The sequence below is a fragment of the Malaclemys terrapin genome, chromosome 3 (genome assembly GCF_027887155.1).
Source record: "Malaclemys terrapin pileata isolate rMalTer1 chromosome 3, rMalTer1.hap1, whole genome shotgun sequence".
Classification (NCBI taxonomy): domain Eukaryota; kingdom Metazoa; phylum Chordata; order Testudines; family Emydidae; genus Malaclemys; species Malaclemys terrapin.
Genome location: NC_071507.1, coordinates 177,071,110 through 177,089,153, shown reverse-complemented (window position 1 = coordinate 177,089,153; position 18,044 = coordinate 177,071,110). Strand labels below are relative to the sequence as shown.

Below are 18,044 nucleotides of genomic sequence, written 5' to 3'. Positions count from 1 at the left end.
AGAGACAGTCGGTCCACTCCACCCTTTATCCCCTTAGACGGAGGCACGAGGTAAGCCAGGGTGTACGTACGTACCAATGGACAATACTTTCAAATTCTCCAGCTCCAGAGGTACAGTGCGCATGCATAACTCATAGGAAAATACAATAAGGACTATCACTTGAACAATTCTGCAACCCAGACAAACCCTTAAGGGATAAATGGAGAAATGTGATGAACATGAACCCCGAATACAGCTGAAGACTTCACAAGGAAAAAAAGAGACACAGAAAGGCTACCAGAGAAATCACATATTTCTGTTAGGATTTTATCCTATGAAATATCATCACCCTACATCCAACCTAGCAAGCTATGCTTTCATAGTCTAAACCAGTGGTCACCAACTGGTTGATCGTGATCAGCTGGACAATCCTGGAGAATCTCCCAGTTGATCGCGATCTCCGGCTGCGCAGCGGGGCTGCCGCTAAGACAGGCTCCCTGCCTGCCCCAGCCCCACTCCGCTCCCAGAAGCAGCCAGCACGGCCCCACGGTTGGGGGGCAGGGGTCTCCCTCCACACGCTGCTCCTGCCTGTAAGCACTGCCCCTACAGCTCCCATTGGCCAGGAATGGGGAGCTGTGGCCAATGGGAACTGTGGGGGCGGTGCTTGCAGAGATGGGCAGCGCGCAGAGCCACATGCCGCCTGCCCCCCCAGGGGCCAGAGGGGCGCGTTGGCGCTTTCCAGAAGTGGCGTGGGGCCAAGGTAGGCAGGGAGCCTGCCTTAGTAGCAGCCACACTGCACCGCCGACCAGGAGCCACTGGAGGTAAGTGCTGCCCGGCGGGAGACCGCATCCCAACCCCTGGCCCTGAGCCCCCTCCCAGAGCCAGCACCCTGAATTCCCTCTTGCACCCCGAACCTCAGCCTTGAGCCCTGTCCCAGTGCCAACAGCCCAAACCAGCCCTGAGCCCCCTCCCGGAGCCAGCACCCCACCCCCCCTCCTGCACCCTGAACCCCCTCCTACACCCCAAGCCCCAGCCCTGATCCCCCCTCCCAGAACCAGCACCCCCTCCTGTACCCCAACACCCTGTCCCAACCCAACCACCCCCAGAGCCAACCTCCCGTATCCCCTCCTGCACCCCAACCCCCTGCTCCAGCCCCCCTCCCAGTGCTAGCACCCTGTACCCCTTCCTGCACCCAAACTCCCTCCCAGAGCCCACATTCCCTCCTGCACCCCAACACTCTGTCCCAGTCCAGAGCCCCCATCCTGTACCCCAACTCCCTGCCCCAGGCTCAGCCCAGAGCCCCCTACAAGATTCACCTTCCCACCACTGCATTCTTCAGTGAATCAGAACAGAAAACTGGTAGCAGAAACCAACATTTAAACAGAGAACACAACAGAACACTGACTGCCCTTCAAGACAGTTCTGACTGCTTTCATGAGCAGTGCATAGGTACAATGGATGTAGAAGAGATAATATATATGCAAGTATTTCTAGTTAGAGACTTTCAAATAAATTTAAAAACTTTAAAATAGGGGTCCTTTTCGAAAGTATTAATGTTGGACTTAATTGTATTCCTCCAATATTTTGTTTTTTAACTTGTTATATTTATATTATTTACTACTTGTTGTATCCTTTACATTTCTCTGCTACTTATTTTTGTAAAATACATTTAAATGTATATTGGCTGGTAGACGTGCAGTATTAAACGCATGCACTGTTTAGACCTAAAACAGACAAATCATGTTTGTTCATATCGATAAATCAAGAGGTGGAATGCAGGAGAAAAATCTTAAATTTTCTTTACTGTTTCTGTTATAATAGTTTTTTTAAACAGTTTTATGTAAACATATCTCCATTTTAGCACAGTAAAAAAGCATTCCTTTGCTGCTCCTCCCATTCTAGATCATCCTAAAATGTACACAAATGTATATAATCGCCCAACAGATGCCAGTATGTTGCCTCTACATTTTGATTGATAACTTTTTAAAAGTTGTTGGGAAAGGAGATACACACTGAAGTCTAGGAGTGCTTCAGAGATGTTGCAAGATCAGTTGCCCCTGGTGCCAGAGAAACACTGGCAACTTCCACGTTTAAAAAAAAAAATAACTGACCTGGTTTCCACTTCTAAAACTGCTGCTTTGGCAGCCACACAGTTTTCCCTCTGACAGCTTCCAACAAGATAAGATGACAGAGAGAGAGTAGTAAATTAACATTCACAAATTGGAAAAGGCTGGTGGGGGGAGAAAAGGCGGCAGGCGGGAGAATGTTTATTTTCACAAATACTCAGCTGCCAGAAGCCATACTAGATGTAATAGCCAAGCCAACATTTGCACAGGGAAAAAAGGGACTAAACTACTGTATATGCTCGTTCATAAGCCAAATTTTTGTAGTAAAAAAGGGAAGCACCAGAGAAGGGGGTCGGCTTATGAACTGGTATAGAGAGGGAGAGGTGGGACACAGCCCCTCCCCCCAACAGAGGGAGCAAGGAGAGGCAGCACAGCCAGCAGAGCCAGAAGGGAAGAGGTGGGACCAGAGTCTCTCCGCTTCTGGCCTCGCTGCTCTCCCCCCAGCCTCCGAAGCAGCTGCAGCTCTGGGGCTGGCAGGCTGCAGCCATGCCACTCGGCCCCGCCCCACAGAGCGGAGCAGGCCGCGGGAGCATGCTGCGGCCACGCCACCCGGCCCAGCCCACTGGAACATGTTGCGGCGGCGCAGCCCAGCTTGCCGGAGCAGCTCCAGCCAGGCCAGAGACATCCTCCCCTGGCCCTCCCCAGATAAGGTGGGAAGGGATGGAATGGGGAGAGTGTGGGAGTCCCGGGGTAGCGTGGGATCATGTGGGGGGTAGTCACAGGGGTTACTCCCCTGACTCCCAGCTTCTCCCCCCAAAAAAATTTCCCCACCAGTTGCTGTCCCAGCCCATCAGGATAAGCAGCTGGCACGCTGGGACACTTTGTTTACTTAGGTTTACTTCCGTGCCTGCGGACGCTCGAGGTAAACAAACCACCTCGGCCCACCGGCGGCTTATCCTGATGGCCCGGGAGCCAAAGATTGCTGACTCCTGAATTATAGGGTCGGCTTATGAACTGGTTATAAAAATTGTCCATGTTTACTTATCCATCTTGGGAGGGCTCAGCTTATAAACGAACTGGCTTATGATCGAGTATATATGGTAATTTAAAATCATAGGACCAAATCCTGAAGTCCTTAATTGGGTAACTCATCTATTTAGTTAAAGTAGAGGTTTACTCTAGACAGGACTGCAAAACCTTAAAGCCTGCACTACTTTCAAAAGTTTTTATTTAATAATAATAATAATAAAAAAAAACCCACACCTCCTAATCAAAAATATCTATAACTTTTTGCTGAAAAATCATTTAGACACACAAATAGGGATACACTAAATGTGCTTTTAAAATGTTTTAAATTTAATTGAAAATAAAAAAGGTTTTCTAATTGGAATCAAGCACTCTAAGTGTGCATTTTATGGTTACTAAACCACTTCTCTACTGTTTGTTTTGTTGATAGCACTCAGCCATTGGCCTCACACACACCAAAGCACATGGGTTCATTAATGACTGCTAGTATAGCTTAATGTACTACACTGCTTAAGTAACTTCCCTTTCACTAAAGAAAAGCACTATTTGATTGAAAAAATTAAAATAGGTTTCCCAGGGTTGCAGGTTTTTAGCAGCACAAAGCCAATTAACAAACAGGAAATGAACAACAATGAAATATTACATCACTGTGAAGATAAGATATAATGTGTGCTTGACCTTGGAATTTTTAAAAGTTATTAATTATATAGTAAAAGAAAAAGCATTGAAGAAAAATCAACCTAGAAGAAAGTCTTATTTAAAGAAATAAATCTCACAGTACCTAACCCAAGATTTCTCAAGGAATATAGGCATTGCTATGTCAAAACAGACCAATGGCTTGCCACCTCTACTACATTTACAGGGATCGGTAACCTTTGGCACGAGGCCTGTCAGGGAAAGCTGCTGGCAGGTCGGGATGATTTGTTTACCTGTAGTGTCCGCAGGTTTGGCCGGTTCACCGTTCCAGGCCAATGGGGGCTGCGGGAAGTGGCGTGGGACGAGGGATGTGCTGGCCGCTGCTTCCCGCAGCTCCCATTGGCCTGCAACGGCAAACCACGGCCAGTGGGAGCTGCGATCGGCTGAACCTGCAGACGCTGCAGGTAAACAAACTGTCCCGGCCTGCCAGCAGATTTCCCTGATGGGCCACATGCCAAAGGTTGCCGATCCCTGTTTTAGAAGATGCAAAACCCCCCTACGCACCTAAGTGAAAAACTACGAGGGAAAATTTCTTCCTGACTAGAGCTATCAATTTATGCTCAAAAGCATGAGGATTACAATTCTAGATGTTAAGAGAAGAAAAAGCACTTAAGTAATCTAGTCCAACACCCTGACCAATGGCCCATTGGTCCCCACAGTATATTTTCTAATATTTTGTCCAGTCAAAGTTAAAATATCTAAGTGATGGGCTTCCACCACTTCCCTTGGGATACTTTTGCTTAGCCTAATAAATTTTACCATTAGCAAGTTTTGCTTCTACTTGGACCCCAATTTCCTCTTCTTCCTTGCCATTGACATAATTAAACTATCTGGTAACTACTTTATTTTTTCCTCCACATCTCTTAGTTATGTTTTAGACAAAGTATACATGTTTAACTCTTTTAATCTTTCTTCATAAGTGGCCAGATTCAAAGCCTGATGATTTGCTATCATCTTCTGAACTCCTTCCAGTTTGTCAATCTCTTCCTGGCAAAGACATTAATATAGTCCAGAAGCAGTTGCACCAGAGCCATATAAAGAGGGATTACTACCTCTCTGCTCTGCATAGGCAGCCCACAACTGCACTCACCTTTTTGTTATCATATCCCATTGCAAGACCGTGTCTTAACTTGCTCTCTATTATAAACCTCCTCCCCCAGAACACTCAGCATTACTGATGTCCAGGTTTTTCCAAGTTGAATTTCATGTTAATTTCTGATTCCTCTAGGACCTTTTGCATCATTTCTCTGTTTTCACTAGTGCTTGCAACTTCTTCAATAAATTTTGCTGAGATGCTGAAAATAAAGATCTGTCATCACATTCACATACCTCACTTTACACTTTGACATGCTGCTCTTTCAAATAAAGAATAATGATGCACATTTTCAAATTTAACACATTTTCAAATTTAACACCATTAATCTGGGCTTGAATAGGGACTGGGAGTGGCTGGCTCATTACAGAAGCAGTTTTTCCTCTCCTGGAATTGACACTCCTCATCTATTGTTGGGAGTGGACTACATCCACCCGGATTGAATTGGCCCTGTCAACACTGGTTCTCCACTTGCCAAGTAACTCTCTGCTCTCCATGTGTCAGTATATAATGCCTGCATCTGAAACTTTCACTCTATGCATCTGAAGAAGTGAGGTTTTTATCCACGAAAGCTTATGCCCAAATAAATCTGTTAGTCTTTAAGGTGCCACCAGACTCCTTGTTGATTTTAAAAACACCCATCAGTATAGTGTCAAATGATTCTTTAGCAAGTTCTCTCCCCACATATACCAGTGAGATCAGGAGTAACTCCATTTAAGTAAATGGAATTACGAATGTTTAACAGCGTGGAGAATCAGACCCAAACCTGCCAAGATTTACAAACATGCTTAACTTTACATATGTGAGAAGTCCTGTTGACATTAAGCAGACTACTCACACCTGTAAAGCTATACACATTTGCAAGTACAGAACCTGAACTTTAAAAACAAATAAAAAAATTTAAGTTCTTTGTTTCAATATCTTGCAGGGCAGCAAGTGTCATAGGTTAATTATATACACTGTACAACAGCATTTCCTTTTATCAGTTTTAAACATGTTACCTTTTAAGTTCAATGAGTGCTCTCTTGCTTTTGTATTATGGAAAAGGTAAACAGGAGCACCTGGTTAGCCAAAATATGTAGCAAAAACATTGACCCTTACTTTTCTCCTTTGTAAATTAATAACCCTAGCATTTTTAAATTACTCCTTATATGGAAGCTTCTCCTCCCTTCCTCAGCACTTTCTGTAAAGTGAAGATTTCAGATTCCAGTGCTTGTCATCCAGCAATTGTTATGAGCACTGAATTTACAAAGAGAAACTAAATTAATAAACACACAACAGACTACGGATAAAAAGGCCACTGGATACTTAGGAGGAGGGAGAGTATATTGAGGAATTGGGGGTGGGGGGAGATACGGGGAGAGAGAAGAAAAACAAAGCACAGAGTTGTTAAATAGCTACTTTGTTTCTAAAGTACAAGGTAGAGACCTGCACAAATGAGATCTTTTTTCCAGGGAGAAACAGACAAAGGAGATATGCGATTATAGGGTTTTTTCCCATGGCACAGTAAAAAGAATAGAATTAAAAGAAAAACTTGTAAAGAGTAGGCATGTTGGGTTGACTGGCCTTTTCCCTATCCTAATATTTCTGATATTCAAACTCAGACCGTACCACCTGACACTTAATCATATAGGGCGTTCAAGTATTTAAAATTACAAGTGACTGATACAAAAACATCCCATACACAGACCTAACCACACCATTGATGCTACTATTCTAACTAAATGAATGCCAAACAAGCTATCAATGAAAAATAACACCAAGGAACAACAGTGTGTATGCCAAGAAAGATACTGTTCCTTTCTGAAAAGTGCCTCACCTAGGTTATCAGAATCAAAAGAAACATCAAGTGGACTTCTTAAAGACCATTTCTGACCCAGAGAAAGCTCAAGGAAACTTTATGGCAGTATACTGGAGTTACAATACAGAAGCCAGTGGATAGAGCTCTACTATGATTATCTGGGTTCTGTACTGGAGAAAAAGGTGCACATCTATAAGAAACTGATAAAAACCAATGTAGCGGAGAATATAAAAAACTGATAATTTTAATGCATGTTAATGTGCAATACAGTCCTCCTCTAGAAATGCCACCACAGCTTTTACGGCTAGTCTCCAAACATGAAGAACCAAAGAACCTGAAAAGACGGTTACTCACCGTTGTAACTGTTGTTCTTCGAGATGTGTTGCTCATATCCATTCCATTAGGTGTGTGTGCGCGCCGCGTGCACGATCGTCGGAAGATTTTCTACCCTAGCAACACCGGCGGGTCGGCTGTGGAGCCCCCTAGAGTGGCGCCTTCATGGCGCTGAATATATACCCCAGCTGACCCGGCGCCCCCTCAGTTCCTTCTTGCCGGCTACTCCGACAGTGGGGACGGGGGGCGGGTTTGGAATGGATATGAGCAACACATCTCGAAGAACAACAGTTACAACGGTGAGTAACCGTCTTTTCTTCTTCGAGTGCTTGCTCATATCCATTCCATTAGGTGACTCCCAAGCCCAACTTAGGTGGTGGGGTCGGAGTGAGACATTGCTGTGTGCAAAACCGCTGATCCGAAAGCAGCATCGTCTCTGGACTGCTGCACTAGTGCATAGTGAGCTGCAAATGTGTGGACTGATGACCAAACCGCCGCTCTACAAATGTCCTGGATCGGAACATGTGCCAGGAAAGCAGTCGAGGAAGCTTGGGCCCTCGTGGAGTGAGCGGTGAGGTGCGGTGCTGAGACACCTGCCAGGTCATAGCAAGTCCGGATGCAAGACGTAATCCAGGAGGATAGGCGTTGTGAGGAGACCGGTGAGCCTTTCATTCGGTCGGCCACTGCAACGAAGAGTTGCGTCGTCTTTCTAAAGTGCTTTGTGCGGTCAATATAGAAGGCCAGGGCCCTACGTACGTCCAGGGAATGCAAACGTTGATCCTGGCGAGTGGCATGTGGTTTAGGATGAAAGACCGGGAGAAATATATCCTGGTTGATATGAAAAGGAGAAACCACCTTAGGGAGAAAGGCAGGATGTGGACGAAGCTGCACTTTATCCTTGTGAAAAACTGTGTAAGGGGACTCAGATGTAAGCGCCCTGAGTTCAGAAACACGCCTTGCTGAGGTGATGGCTACGAGGAAGGCTGTCTTCCAGGATAGGTACAGAAGTGAACAGGTGGCCAGTGGCTCGAATGGAGGACCTGTGAGCTTGGAGAGAACCAGGTTGAGGTCCCACGTCGGGACGGGCTGACGTTGTTGTGGGTACATCCGGTCTAAGCCCTTGAGGAATCTAATGACCATCGGGTTAGAGAATACCGAGGACACGAGTTCCCCTGGGTGAAAGGCCGATATAGCGGCCAGGTGAACTCTAATTGAAGATATCGCCAACCCCTGCTGTTTTAGGGAGAGGAGATATTCCAAAATGAGGGGAATGGGTGCCTGCAACTGGGACGTGGCTTGTTGTTCGCACCAACAGGAGAACCGCTTCCACTTGGCCAGGTACGTGGTGCGTGTTGAGGGCTTCCTACCGCTCAGCAGAATCTGTTGGACAGAGAGCGAGCATTGCTGCTCTGCCTGGGTGAACCATGGAGCAGCCACGCCGTGAGGTGGAGTGATTGCAGGTCGGGGTGACGCAACCGGCCGTGGTCCTGAGAGATGAGATCCGGACATAACGGAAGCGGGATCGGAGTCTGAACCGAGAGTTCCAACAGTGTGGTGTACCAATGTTGTCTCGGCCACGCTGGAGCGATCAGAATTACCTGTGCCTGGTCTCTGCGCAATTTGAGCAGTACCTTGTGGACCAGAGGAAACGGAGGGAAGGCATAAAACAGGTGGTCTTTCCAGGGAAGGAGAAACGCATCCGAGAGGGAGCCCGGAGCTCGACCTTGTAGGGAGCAGAACACGTGGCACTTCCTGTTGTCTCGAGATGCAAACAGGTCTATCTGGGGAAACCCCCACTTCTGGAAGATGGAATGTATGATGTCCGGACGGATAGACCACTCGTGCGTCTGGAAGGACCTGCTGAGTCGGTCCGCTAGAGTGTTCTGGACTCCAGGGAGGAACGATGCCGTGAGATGAATTGAGTGGGCGATGCAGAAGTCCCACAGGCGAATGGCCTCTTGGCATAGAATTGACGAACGTGCTCCTCCTTGCTTGTTGATGTAAAACATGGCCGTGGTGTTGTCGATGAGAACTAACACACAACGGCCACGTAGGAGATTGAGAAATGCCTGGCACGCCAGGCGCACCGCCATCAGTTCCCGAACATTGATGTGCAGGGCTAACTGGGGTGCAGTCCATAGGCCCTGGGTATGGTGTTTGTTGAGATGGGCGCCCCAACCCAGAGATGAAGCGTCTGTGACCAGGTGCAGAGAGGGTTGTGGGGTGTGAAAAGGATCCCCTCGCAGACCACATTGTGATCTAGCCACCAGGTGAGGGAGGTCAGGACCGAGTTCGGGACCATGACCACCATGTTCAGGCTGTCCCGATGTGGACGGTATATTGATGACACCCAGGTTTGAAGTGGGCGAAGCCGAAGTCTGGCATACCTGGTTACGTACGTGCAGGAAGCCATGTGGCCCAGCAGGGTAAGGCACGACCTCACCGTGGTAGTTGGGAAGGCTTTGAGCCCTTGAATGAGGTTCTTGATGGTGCCAAAGCGGTTGTCTGGCAGGATGGCTTGTGCACGTCTGGAGTCTAGAACTGCGCCGATGAATTCTATTCTCTGGGTAGGTTCTAGAGTGGATTTGTCCTTGTTGAGGAGGATGCCCAGCTCGTTGAATGTGTGCACTATTATGTGGACGTGAGCTTGAACTTGCTCCTTGGTGCGACCGCGTACCAGCCAGTCGTCTAGGTACGGGAACACCTGTATCCCTTGTCGACGAAGGTACGCTGCCACGACAGCCATACATTTCGTGAACACCCTTGGGGCCGAGGATAGGCCGAAGGGAAGGACTGTAAATTGGTAGTGCACCGTGTTTACCACGAATCGCAGGAAGCGTCTGTGAGGTGGGTAAATTGCGATGTGAAAATATGCGTCTTTCATGTCAAGGGCGGCGAACCAGTCTCCAGGATCGAGGGAAGGGATAATGGTCCCCAAAGAGACCATGCGGAACTTCAACTTTATTACGAATTTGTTGAGTCCGCGCAAGTCCAAGATGGGCCGCAGACCTCCTTTGGACTTGGGGATCAGGAAGTAACGGGAATAAAATCCCCTGCCCCTTAACTCTACTGGAACCTCCTCTATGGCCCCCATAGCAAGGAGCGTGGAAACCTCCTGTATAAGAAGTTGCTCGTGAGAAGGGTCCCTGAAGAGGGACGGGGAAGGGGGGTGGGAGGGGGGGATAGAAGAAAACTGGATAGTGTATCCCCTCTCCACTGTGCGGAGGACCCAACGGTCCGAAGTTATAAGGGACCAAGCACGGTGGAAGTGGGAGAGACGATCCCGAAAGGAGGGGGCTGGATCCTGGGGGATGACTGGGGCGCCGTCCTCGACCGCACCTTCAAAAGTTCTGCCTGGGGCCTGAAGGTGGTCTAGGTGGCCCCTGGTTCTGGCCGGGTTGAGAGCCGGCCCACCTTCTTCTACCACCTCGCCCTCGCCTCCGGGTCGAGTCCTGTCTCTGACGAGGCGGGGGGGGGGTAGAAGCGCTGAGGCTGCGGCCTAAATGGTCTGCGCTGAGGGCCCACAACATGCATCCCCAGGGAGCGCATGATTGTTCTCGAGTCCTTGAGGCTCTGCAGGCGAGAGTCCGTCTTGTCCGAGAACAATCCATGTCCCTCAAAGGGCAGATCCTGTAGGGTTTGCTGTAGCTCTGGAGGCAAACCCGAAACTTGAAGCCAGGAGATCCTCCGCATAGCGATACCCGAAGCCAGGGTCCTCGCAGCTGAGTCTGCTATGTCCAAGGAGGCCTGCAAGGAGGTCCGAGCCACCTTCTTACCCTCCTCTACCATGGCTCCAAACTCTTCCCTGGACTCTTGGGGAATCAACTCCTTAAACTTCCCCATAGAGTTCCAGGAGTTAAAATTGTAACGGCTCAATAGCGCCTGTTGGTTCGCCGCTCTAAGTTGCAGCCCTCCGGCTGAGTAAACCTTACGGCCAAACAAATCGAGCCGCTTAGCCTCTTTTGATTTAGGCGCTGCAGCCTGCTGGCCGTGGCGCTCTCGTGCGTTCACTGATTCCACCACCAGTGAACACGGTTGGGGGTGGGTATACAAGTACCCGTAGTCCTTAGACGGGACAAAGTATTTCCTTTCCACCCCTCTCGCTGTGGGTGGGATAGAGGCAGGAGTTTGCCATATCGTATCCGCATTCGTTTGAATCGTGCGGATCAGGGGTAACGCCACCCTCGATGGGGCATCCGCTCCAAGGATATTCACGATCGGGTCGTGCACCTCCACTATCTCCTCCACCTGCAGGTCCATATTACGGGCCATCCTGCGCAGAAGATCCTGGTGAGCCCGAAGATCTATTGGAGGTGGGCCTGTGCACGATGTGCCCGCCACTGCCTCATCCGGAGAAGAAGAGGAAGATGCCTCCGGTGGAACAGGATCCAAGGGCTGGTCCTGGTCTCCCTGTTCCTGGGCTGGAGCATCACCTGTGCCTGGGTCCAGGGCGTCAGGTGGTGCGGACCCAGAAGCCTCCATGCCCCCTGGCGGAGGCCGAGAAATGGTGGACTCCGGGGCCCCTCTGATGGAGTGACCGGAGCGAGAGGTCGAAGCAATTGGAGCCCCTTGCGCCTGATGGTACGCCCATGGGGTCCAAAACGACCAGTGAGATGGGCCATGAGAATGGTCCCCTGTCGTGTCCTGCCAATGTCCCAAGTCCTGTTCCTCGGCTTGCCCCTGATGGGGGTATGCCGATCTCGAGAGGTCCTCCGAGGAGTGGGACACCGATCTCGATGGCCACGGCGGTGCCGAGAGCGTCGAGACGATTCCCATTGGCTGCGGTGCCGCACGGTGCCGGTCCGGAGATGATCTATCTCTACGCGGTGCCGGCGATCGGTGCCGGGACCGCGACCGGTGCCGATGACCTCGTCGGTGCCGGGAGTCGGATCTGGACCTCGACGAGGACCTGGAGTGTGCCCGGTGCCGGGAGCGGCCTCTCGACGTCGAGCATCGACCGTAGCGGTGCCGAGAACTACGTCTCGACGTTGATCGGTGCCGACGATCATAGCGGTGCCGAGACGTAGAGCGGTGCCGCGAAGAAGATCTTGGCCGCGAGTACGACCGGTGCCGAGGCGATATTCGGTGCCGGGACTGCGAGCGGCGTGGGGACCTGCTTCGGGACCTGGATCGGTGCCGAGGTTCCAGCCCTTGCGATGGAGGGCGCATCAAGGCAGGTTTCCCCCTCAACTGGACCGGGCGAGTCAACGGTGCAGTCGGTGCCGGTGGTTGAGGCGGTGCCGGCTCCGTGAGAGCTATTAAGTCTCTCGCCGCCGCGAAGGTCTCTGGAGTCGACGGGAGGCACTGTATCACCGCCGGTCTCGGTGGAGACGCTATCTGCACCGGACTCAACGGCCTCGGCGCCGGAGTCGACGGTGCTGGAGGCACCTGTTTCCGGTGCTCCACCGGCGGACGCGGCTCTACCCCCGGCACTGGGGGAGCCGGCGTCTTCGGCACGGATGTCCCTGTCTTATGGGCTTTTTTATGCCCCGGGGATAATGACCGGCGCCGAGGCACTGCTTGCGGTGCCGACGAGGTCCGGTGCCGGGGAGGCTTGTCTGACGCCACTCGCGTGGTCGTCATAGCCGGTGCCGCCGGGGCACTGCGCACCGAGGTGCTAGGTGCCGGGGCCTGACTTGTAGATGGAGCATCCGGACTAAGTGCCGCCTCCATCAGGAGTTGCCGGAGCCGAAAGTCCCGCTCCTTCTTGGTCCTTGGTCTGAAGGCCTTACAGATCTTGCACTTATCTGTTTGATGGGACTCTCCCAGGCACTTCAGACAGGAGTCGTGCGGGTCGCTCGTGGGCATAGGCTTAGCGCAGGAGGCGCACTGCTTGAAGCCGGGAGCGTTGGGCATGAGCCCGGCCCCGCGGCCGGGGGAGAAAGGGGGAGACGACCCCCTTAATCCCCTGAACTACTTAGAACAACTAAAACAACTTTTAAACTATTTAACTATTTAACTATAAACACTAGAACTATAACTATAACTATAACTGTGATACAACAAACTAAGCTAGGGAGAGTGGAGAACAGCTAAGCAGCGCTCCACAGTTCCAACGACCGTCAGGGGCGGTAAGAAGGAACTGAGGGGGCGCCGGGTCGGCTGGGGTATATATTCAGCGCCATGAAGGCGCCACTCTAGGGGGCTCCACAGCCGACCCGCCGGTGTTGCTAGGGTAGAAAATCTTCCGACGATCGTGCACGCGGCGCGCACACACACCTAATGGAATGGATATGAGCAAGCACTCGAAGAAGAAAATTGAGTTCTCCAAAAAATATAGTCTTATAGCTTCAGTAGCTATTTTAAAATGCATATACAAAAGTAATCCAGCCAGATCCAGACACGTTAATTCATTTGCTCCCAATCAAAACTATATCAAGGCCTGAACTTCAACTTGGCCACTCTATAGTTGAGTCATAAGATACCAGAAACAGAGTTTCTGATGTGAGGAAGTGAAAGGTTTAAAAATCCAGATGCCCGGATATGATCATGAAAAGACTGATGGCATGAGTGTGTACTTTGGGAAACCTTCTCCATCAGGTATCGGGGTAGCCGTGTTAGTCTGTATCCACAAAAATGAGGAGTCCGGTGGCATCTGAAGAAGTGGGTTTTTTTACCCACAAAAACTTATGCTCAAATAAATCGTAGTCTTTAAGGTGTCACCAGTCTTCTCCATCAGAAGAGAAAAAGAATGAAAAGCTGTGAAAGCAGACCATCTTTAAAGTAGATTCATACGACATGAAGGAACGATTTAAGGAAATCGCTCCCTTTTTAATTGAAACATTTTAGAACTGCAGTCCCGATGTTCAGCTGACAGAACACAATAGCTCTCCAATCAAAAATCAAGAAAATTCTAAATAAATGACAAGGTAAAGCTTAACACTAGGCCTCAAGTTACGCTAGGGTAAATAGCTTTGTCATCTGTTCCAGTCTGGGCATGTCCTCTCTCTCCCCAGAATATCGCTACTCATTCTGCTAGCATCTTTTCTGAAATCTTTTAAAAGTGCCTTATGGAACTAAAGAACATAAGTGATTAAAAAGATGGCTTGCAGCAGCAGCTTGTATGGCAAAAAACATAAAAATCTCTTTACAACTAAAACACAGTGTGCCAAGTTAATGTCAATACATTTGTTTTTGATGCAGAATGCTTCAAAAATCTCTTTGTACTGTACATAATTCAGTGAGTGAAGAGACAGACTAAAAGGGTATTTTTCTGGGGGGAAAGAGGAAGCATGGATGGGGAAAGGAGGTACTGAAAGGACTTCAATCTGACATTCCAGGTGTGTAAAACATTCAGGTCAGTATAGTTTACAACAGTATAAAAAAACATGAAATGTGCATTATGCACAGCTATGATGTTGTATTGTATAAATAAAACAGATATCAATAATTAAATAATAATAAAGAAGAATCCAAAGTCTCTTCAGAATACTACAACACTCCTTCAAGACAGTCCCTTGTAATCTCCACTTAGAAAACGACTTGTATCCAAGCAATTTGGAGATGATTTTCAAAGTAGGATACTTACAGAAGGGAGAACAATTTATTCAAGTGGTATGAATTTCTGGCTGGAAAAATTAAAGAAATACTTCCAAGAAGTTCATGTTTATAAATAAGTGATTTTCAAAAAACCTTAGAGTTTGTGTGTTTTTTCATGCTTGGACATTTAAGAGTTTTTTGGGGGGAGAGTTTAAACTTTCCCTGCTGGCATCTGAAATTCAGATAACAATGGGTGTCTGTCCTTCTTCAGTTCTCATTTTGCAATCAGCAGAAAGCAAACAACTTTAAACCTCAGAAGGATGGAGCACATCTGGAGAAAGAAAGGAGCTGTCCATTGGGACACTTCCCTCAGCAACCTGCAGTAGAGGTAGAGGGGACAGAGGGCCTACCTGCTGGAATTCATTGAGTCTCCCCTGATATAAGATAACAATGATAATGAGACAAGAGGAGGAGCCACAAAGTTTCTGTATGTGCAAAAATATGTGGCACTCAGCCAGTAGGGAAAATGAGAACCATAAAATGAGAAGAATGAAAGACGTGCATTTCTGATCTATATAAATTGAAGCAAGAAAAATAGACTGCTGACAGTGAGAAGCCAGAACAGAGAAACAAGTTTTAGAAACGCTGCTTTTCGTTTTGCTTAGAGGAAGATGAATCTGATTATGAAATTACTCTCCTACAAGCAAGTCCCATAATGACCTTAAAATAGTCTGATCAGGTCACACACAGCATACAGATACTTCCTTTGTAAAGGAGACTCAAACCTTTGATGAAAAGTAGTATATAAAAGCTACACTATTCTTATTATTATTATTATTACACATAACCCACACTATTCTGTAATTGTGGTAATTAATTCAGTAGTTACTTTTTTTGGTAAAATGTCCACATTTATTTGGCTTGAATTAAAAATAATTTTTAAAAAGACACATTAACAGTTTTAGCTTCCCCACTGCTATTTTAATAAGAACGTAAAAGCTGACACTACTTTTTCAGTCAACATTGCTTGTGAAAACATTCGTTGCTTAATACAGATAAAATAACTGAAACCCACGTTATAGATTACTATACTCAGTTGGAGAAACAGTTTACTCACCATACTGTGTTAAAATGAGATATAGTACAGTGTGTTTCTGTAGGCAGCATAAGTGTACTCATTTAAATGGCCAATTCTGCCACCCTTACTCAAACTGAGTAGGTCTACTAATTTCAGCGAGTATTTATATGCTAAGGGACTAACTCAACTTGAGTAAGGGTGGCAAAACTGGTCCTTAATCTCAGAACGTCATACCCCACATCTGGAGATATCCAAATTCAATGTGAAATATATTTCAGTGCTAATACATTCAGGGCTTCATTCCCTGGCTCATCAAGATCATGCTCAGTGAGGCAGGGAGGGAACAGCATCGGGGAGCCAGTTATGGCCTGGAGGCGCCTCTAAATAACATGGGCTGGCAACAGTCCCCAGAAGACCATTGCCAGCTGAGCACAGCTGAAGCACATCACACACTGGCCATTCCTCCTTCCTGTCCCCTGAGGAAGGTAGCATAAAAGTTAGCTCTAGCTGGCTCTATGAGGGCTTGGGACTCACCCATCCTAGGGGAATGCAGCCAGCTTTCATTCCCTGATTGTGTCCTCTGAGTAACACAAAGCAAGCAGAGTGGGCAAAGAATCTGCCTCTTGTAATTTAAGTTTTTATATTCCCATGTTCGCTCTGTGCATGTAGAACACATACAATATGGCCCTGATCTTGCAAGACACAGAGTGCCCGCAACTCCTATTGACTTCAGTAACACTTGATGTGCTCAGCATTTGCAGAATTGAACCCTATATATTATTTATAATCTGCAGTGTCAAAATTGGGGTAGGCTTTTTACATGCAAGTAAGAAAACCATCTGTTCTCCAAAAGCTTACAATCCAATTACATAATGCAAAGGCAATATGTAAAAGGAAGGTAAAAAGAGAGTGAATAAGCAGTGGAACATAGGTCATATTTTGTTAGTTTAACAGTTTTAATAGCTTTCTTTGCTGTTGTTTAAGAATAGGGACTATGTCCACTTCCTTGAGGAAAGCACTAAGATTCATAGGCTTGAAAGAAGCATGTTTCAATTATGGATTTGAAGGAGGCAAAGGTGAAGATGTGACATACTGGTTCAAGTCAAAGATTAGACATTCTCAGGGAGGTCAGAAATACTGGTCTCCAAAACACTGAATTTTCTTCAACAGGAACAATTGTGGTTTTATTTGTGAACTAAATATACCTGAACCATCTATACGTATAATTCTTCCTAGCATAGTTCCAATCATAACAATGTTTTATTCTAGACCATTTCTTACCAAATTTTTGAAGAGAGCAGTCAACTCCTTTGTAAACACAGAAAATTTTAAAAACGCTGTTCCCAAATCTGGATCATCCCTACAGACACAGTTGCCTCCAAATTTCTCCAATGCTTGAGTGTACTGTTCTTCATTTTCCACATGAGCTTCAAAAGAGCAAACACAAAATTAACTCAAATAGCTACATGAACAAATTACTGAAAGTTAAAAATGGCTAAAACAAAACTCCAGAACTTTCAGATGAACAATCTCTTTATTAACTTATTTTGCATGTCAACTTGATGCATTCAAAATTAGTAAATACTTCTTTAAAAAAAATCAAGTTTGTTACATCATGCACCAAAATAATTCTTCAATGGTAAATTTAGTTTGTGTTCTTTGATTAAAAACACTGGCACGTGTCTTACTCTAGATCTGTAAAAAGCGCAATGATTTTCCCCACCCGAGAAATGCCACTCTGTTTCCTTGGAGATAAAAACCCTGGAAATAAAATTATCCCTTTGTGAACTTTCTGACTAATGAAATGAAGAACAAAACACATACGTGATTCACTTCACAAGCATGTTCAGTCCTCAAACATTGAAGGTATACATATTATCCAAAACAGAAAGCTTGACATTCTTTAAATGAAACACAAGAACACACTAACTGGGTAGGTCTACTACTTAGCTGTGTCTAACCTTAGACACCAAAACACACACTTATTGGCTTTTTCAGTATTTAGCCTATTACAAAGTTTGAGCCTAACCTACGTGAATGTGTTAAAAACATATTTAAGTGATGCTAAGCTGACTGGACAGAAGTGCACGACTTTTAAAAACTGAAGATTCTGAGCTGAACTATTCTATCACCTCCTTTTAAAATGATGAAGCTAGTACTTTATATTTTATACATACAAAAATAAACTATGTTAAAGAACATTATTTAGGTTGCAAAGTCAAGCACTCTAAAATTAGGAAGCGCCTGATTTACAGTTGCCACTGCAGCCTTAATTTTGCCCTCTTGTGCATCTATCCTGTATATTGAATGAGGAACAGGTCCTGTGGGATAAAACAGTATGCAGTCATGTAATTAAAGTGTGCAGCATAATGCATACATACAAGAGGGCTGGATTAAGGTCGCACAGACAACATTAATTCAGGCATCTCCTAACTTTCCAGTGCTTGAATTTGCAACCTTATTAACAAAACTATGTTATTTTGTATGTTTTTT

General features: G+C 46.9%; 1 protein-coding gene across 2 annotated transcripts in view; it reads right to left on the bottom strand.

Moving 5' to 3' along the window:
• Positions 1–18,044, bottom strand: part of ASAP2 (ArfGAP with SH3 domain, ankyrin repeat and PH domain 2) — a 183,449-nt gene that overhangs the window by 125,482 nt on the left and 39,923 nt on the right. For both annotated transcript variants that reach the window (XM_054022672.1, XM_054022673.1), the window contains exon 3: positions 16,833–16,978. In XM_054022672.1, the coding sequence (XP_053878647.1) occupies positions 16,833–16,978 (146 nt within the window). The remainder of the gene's footprint in view (positions 1–16,832; positions 16,979–18,044) is intronic.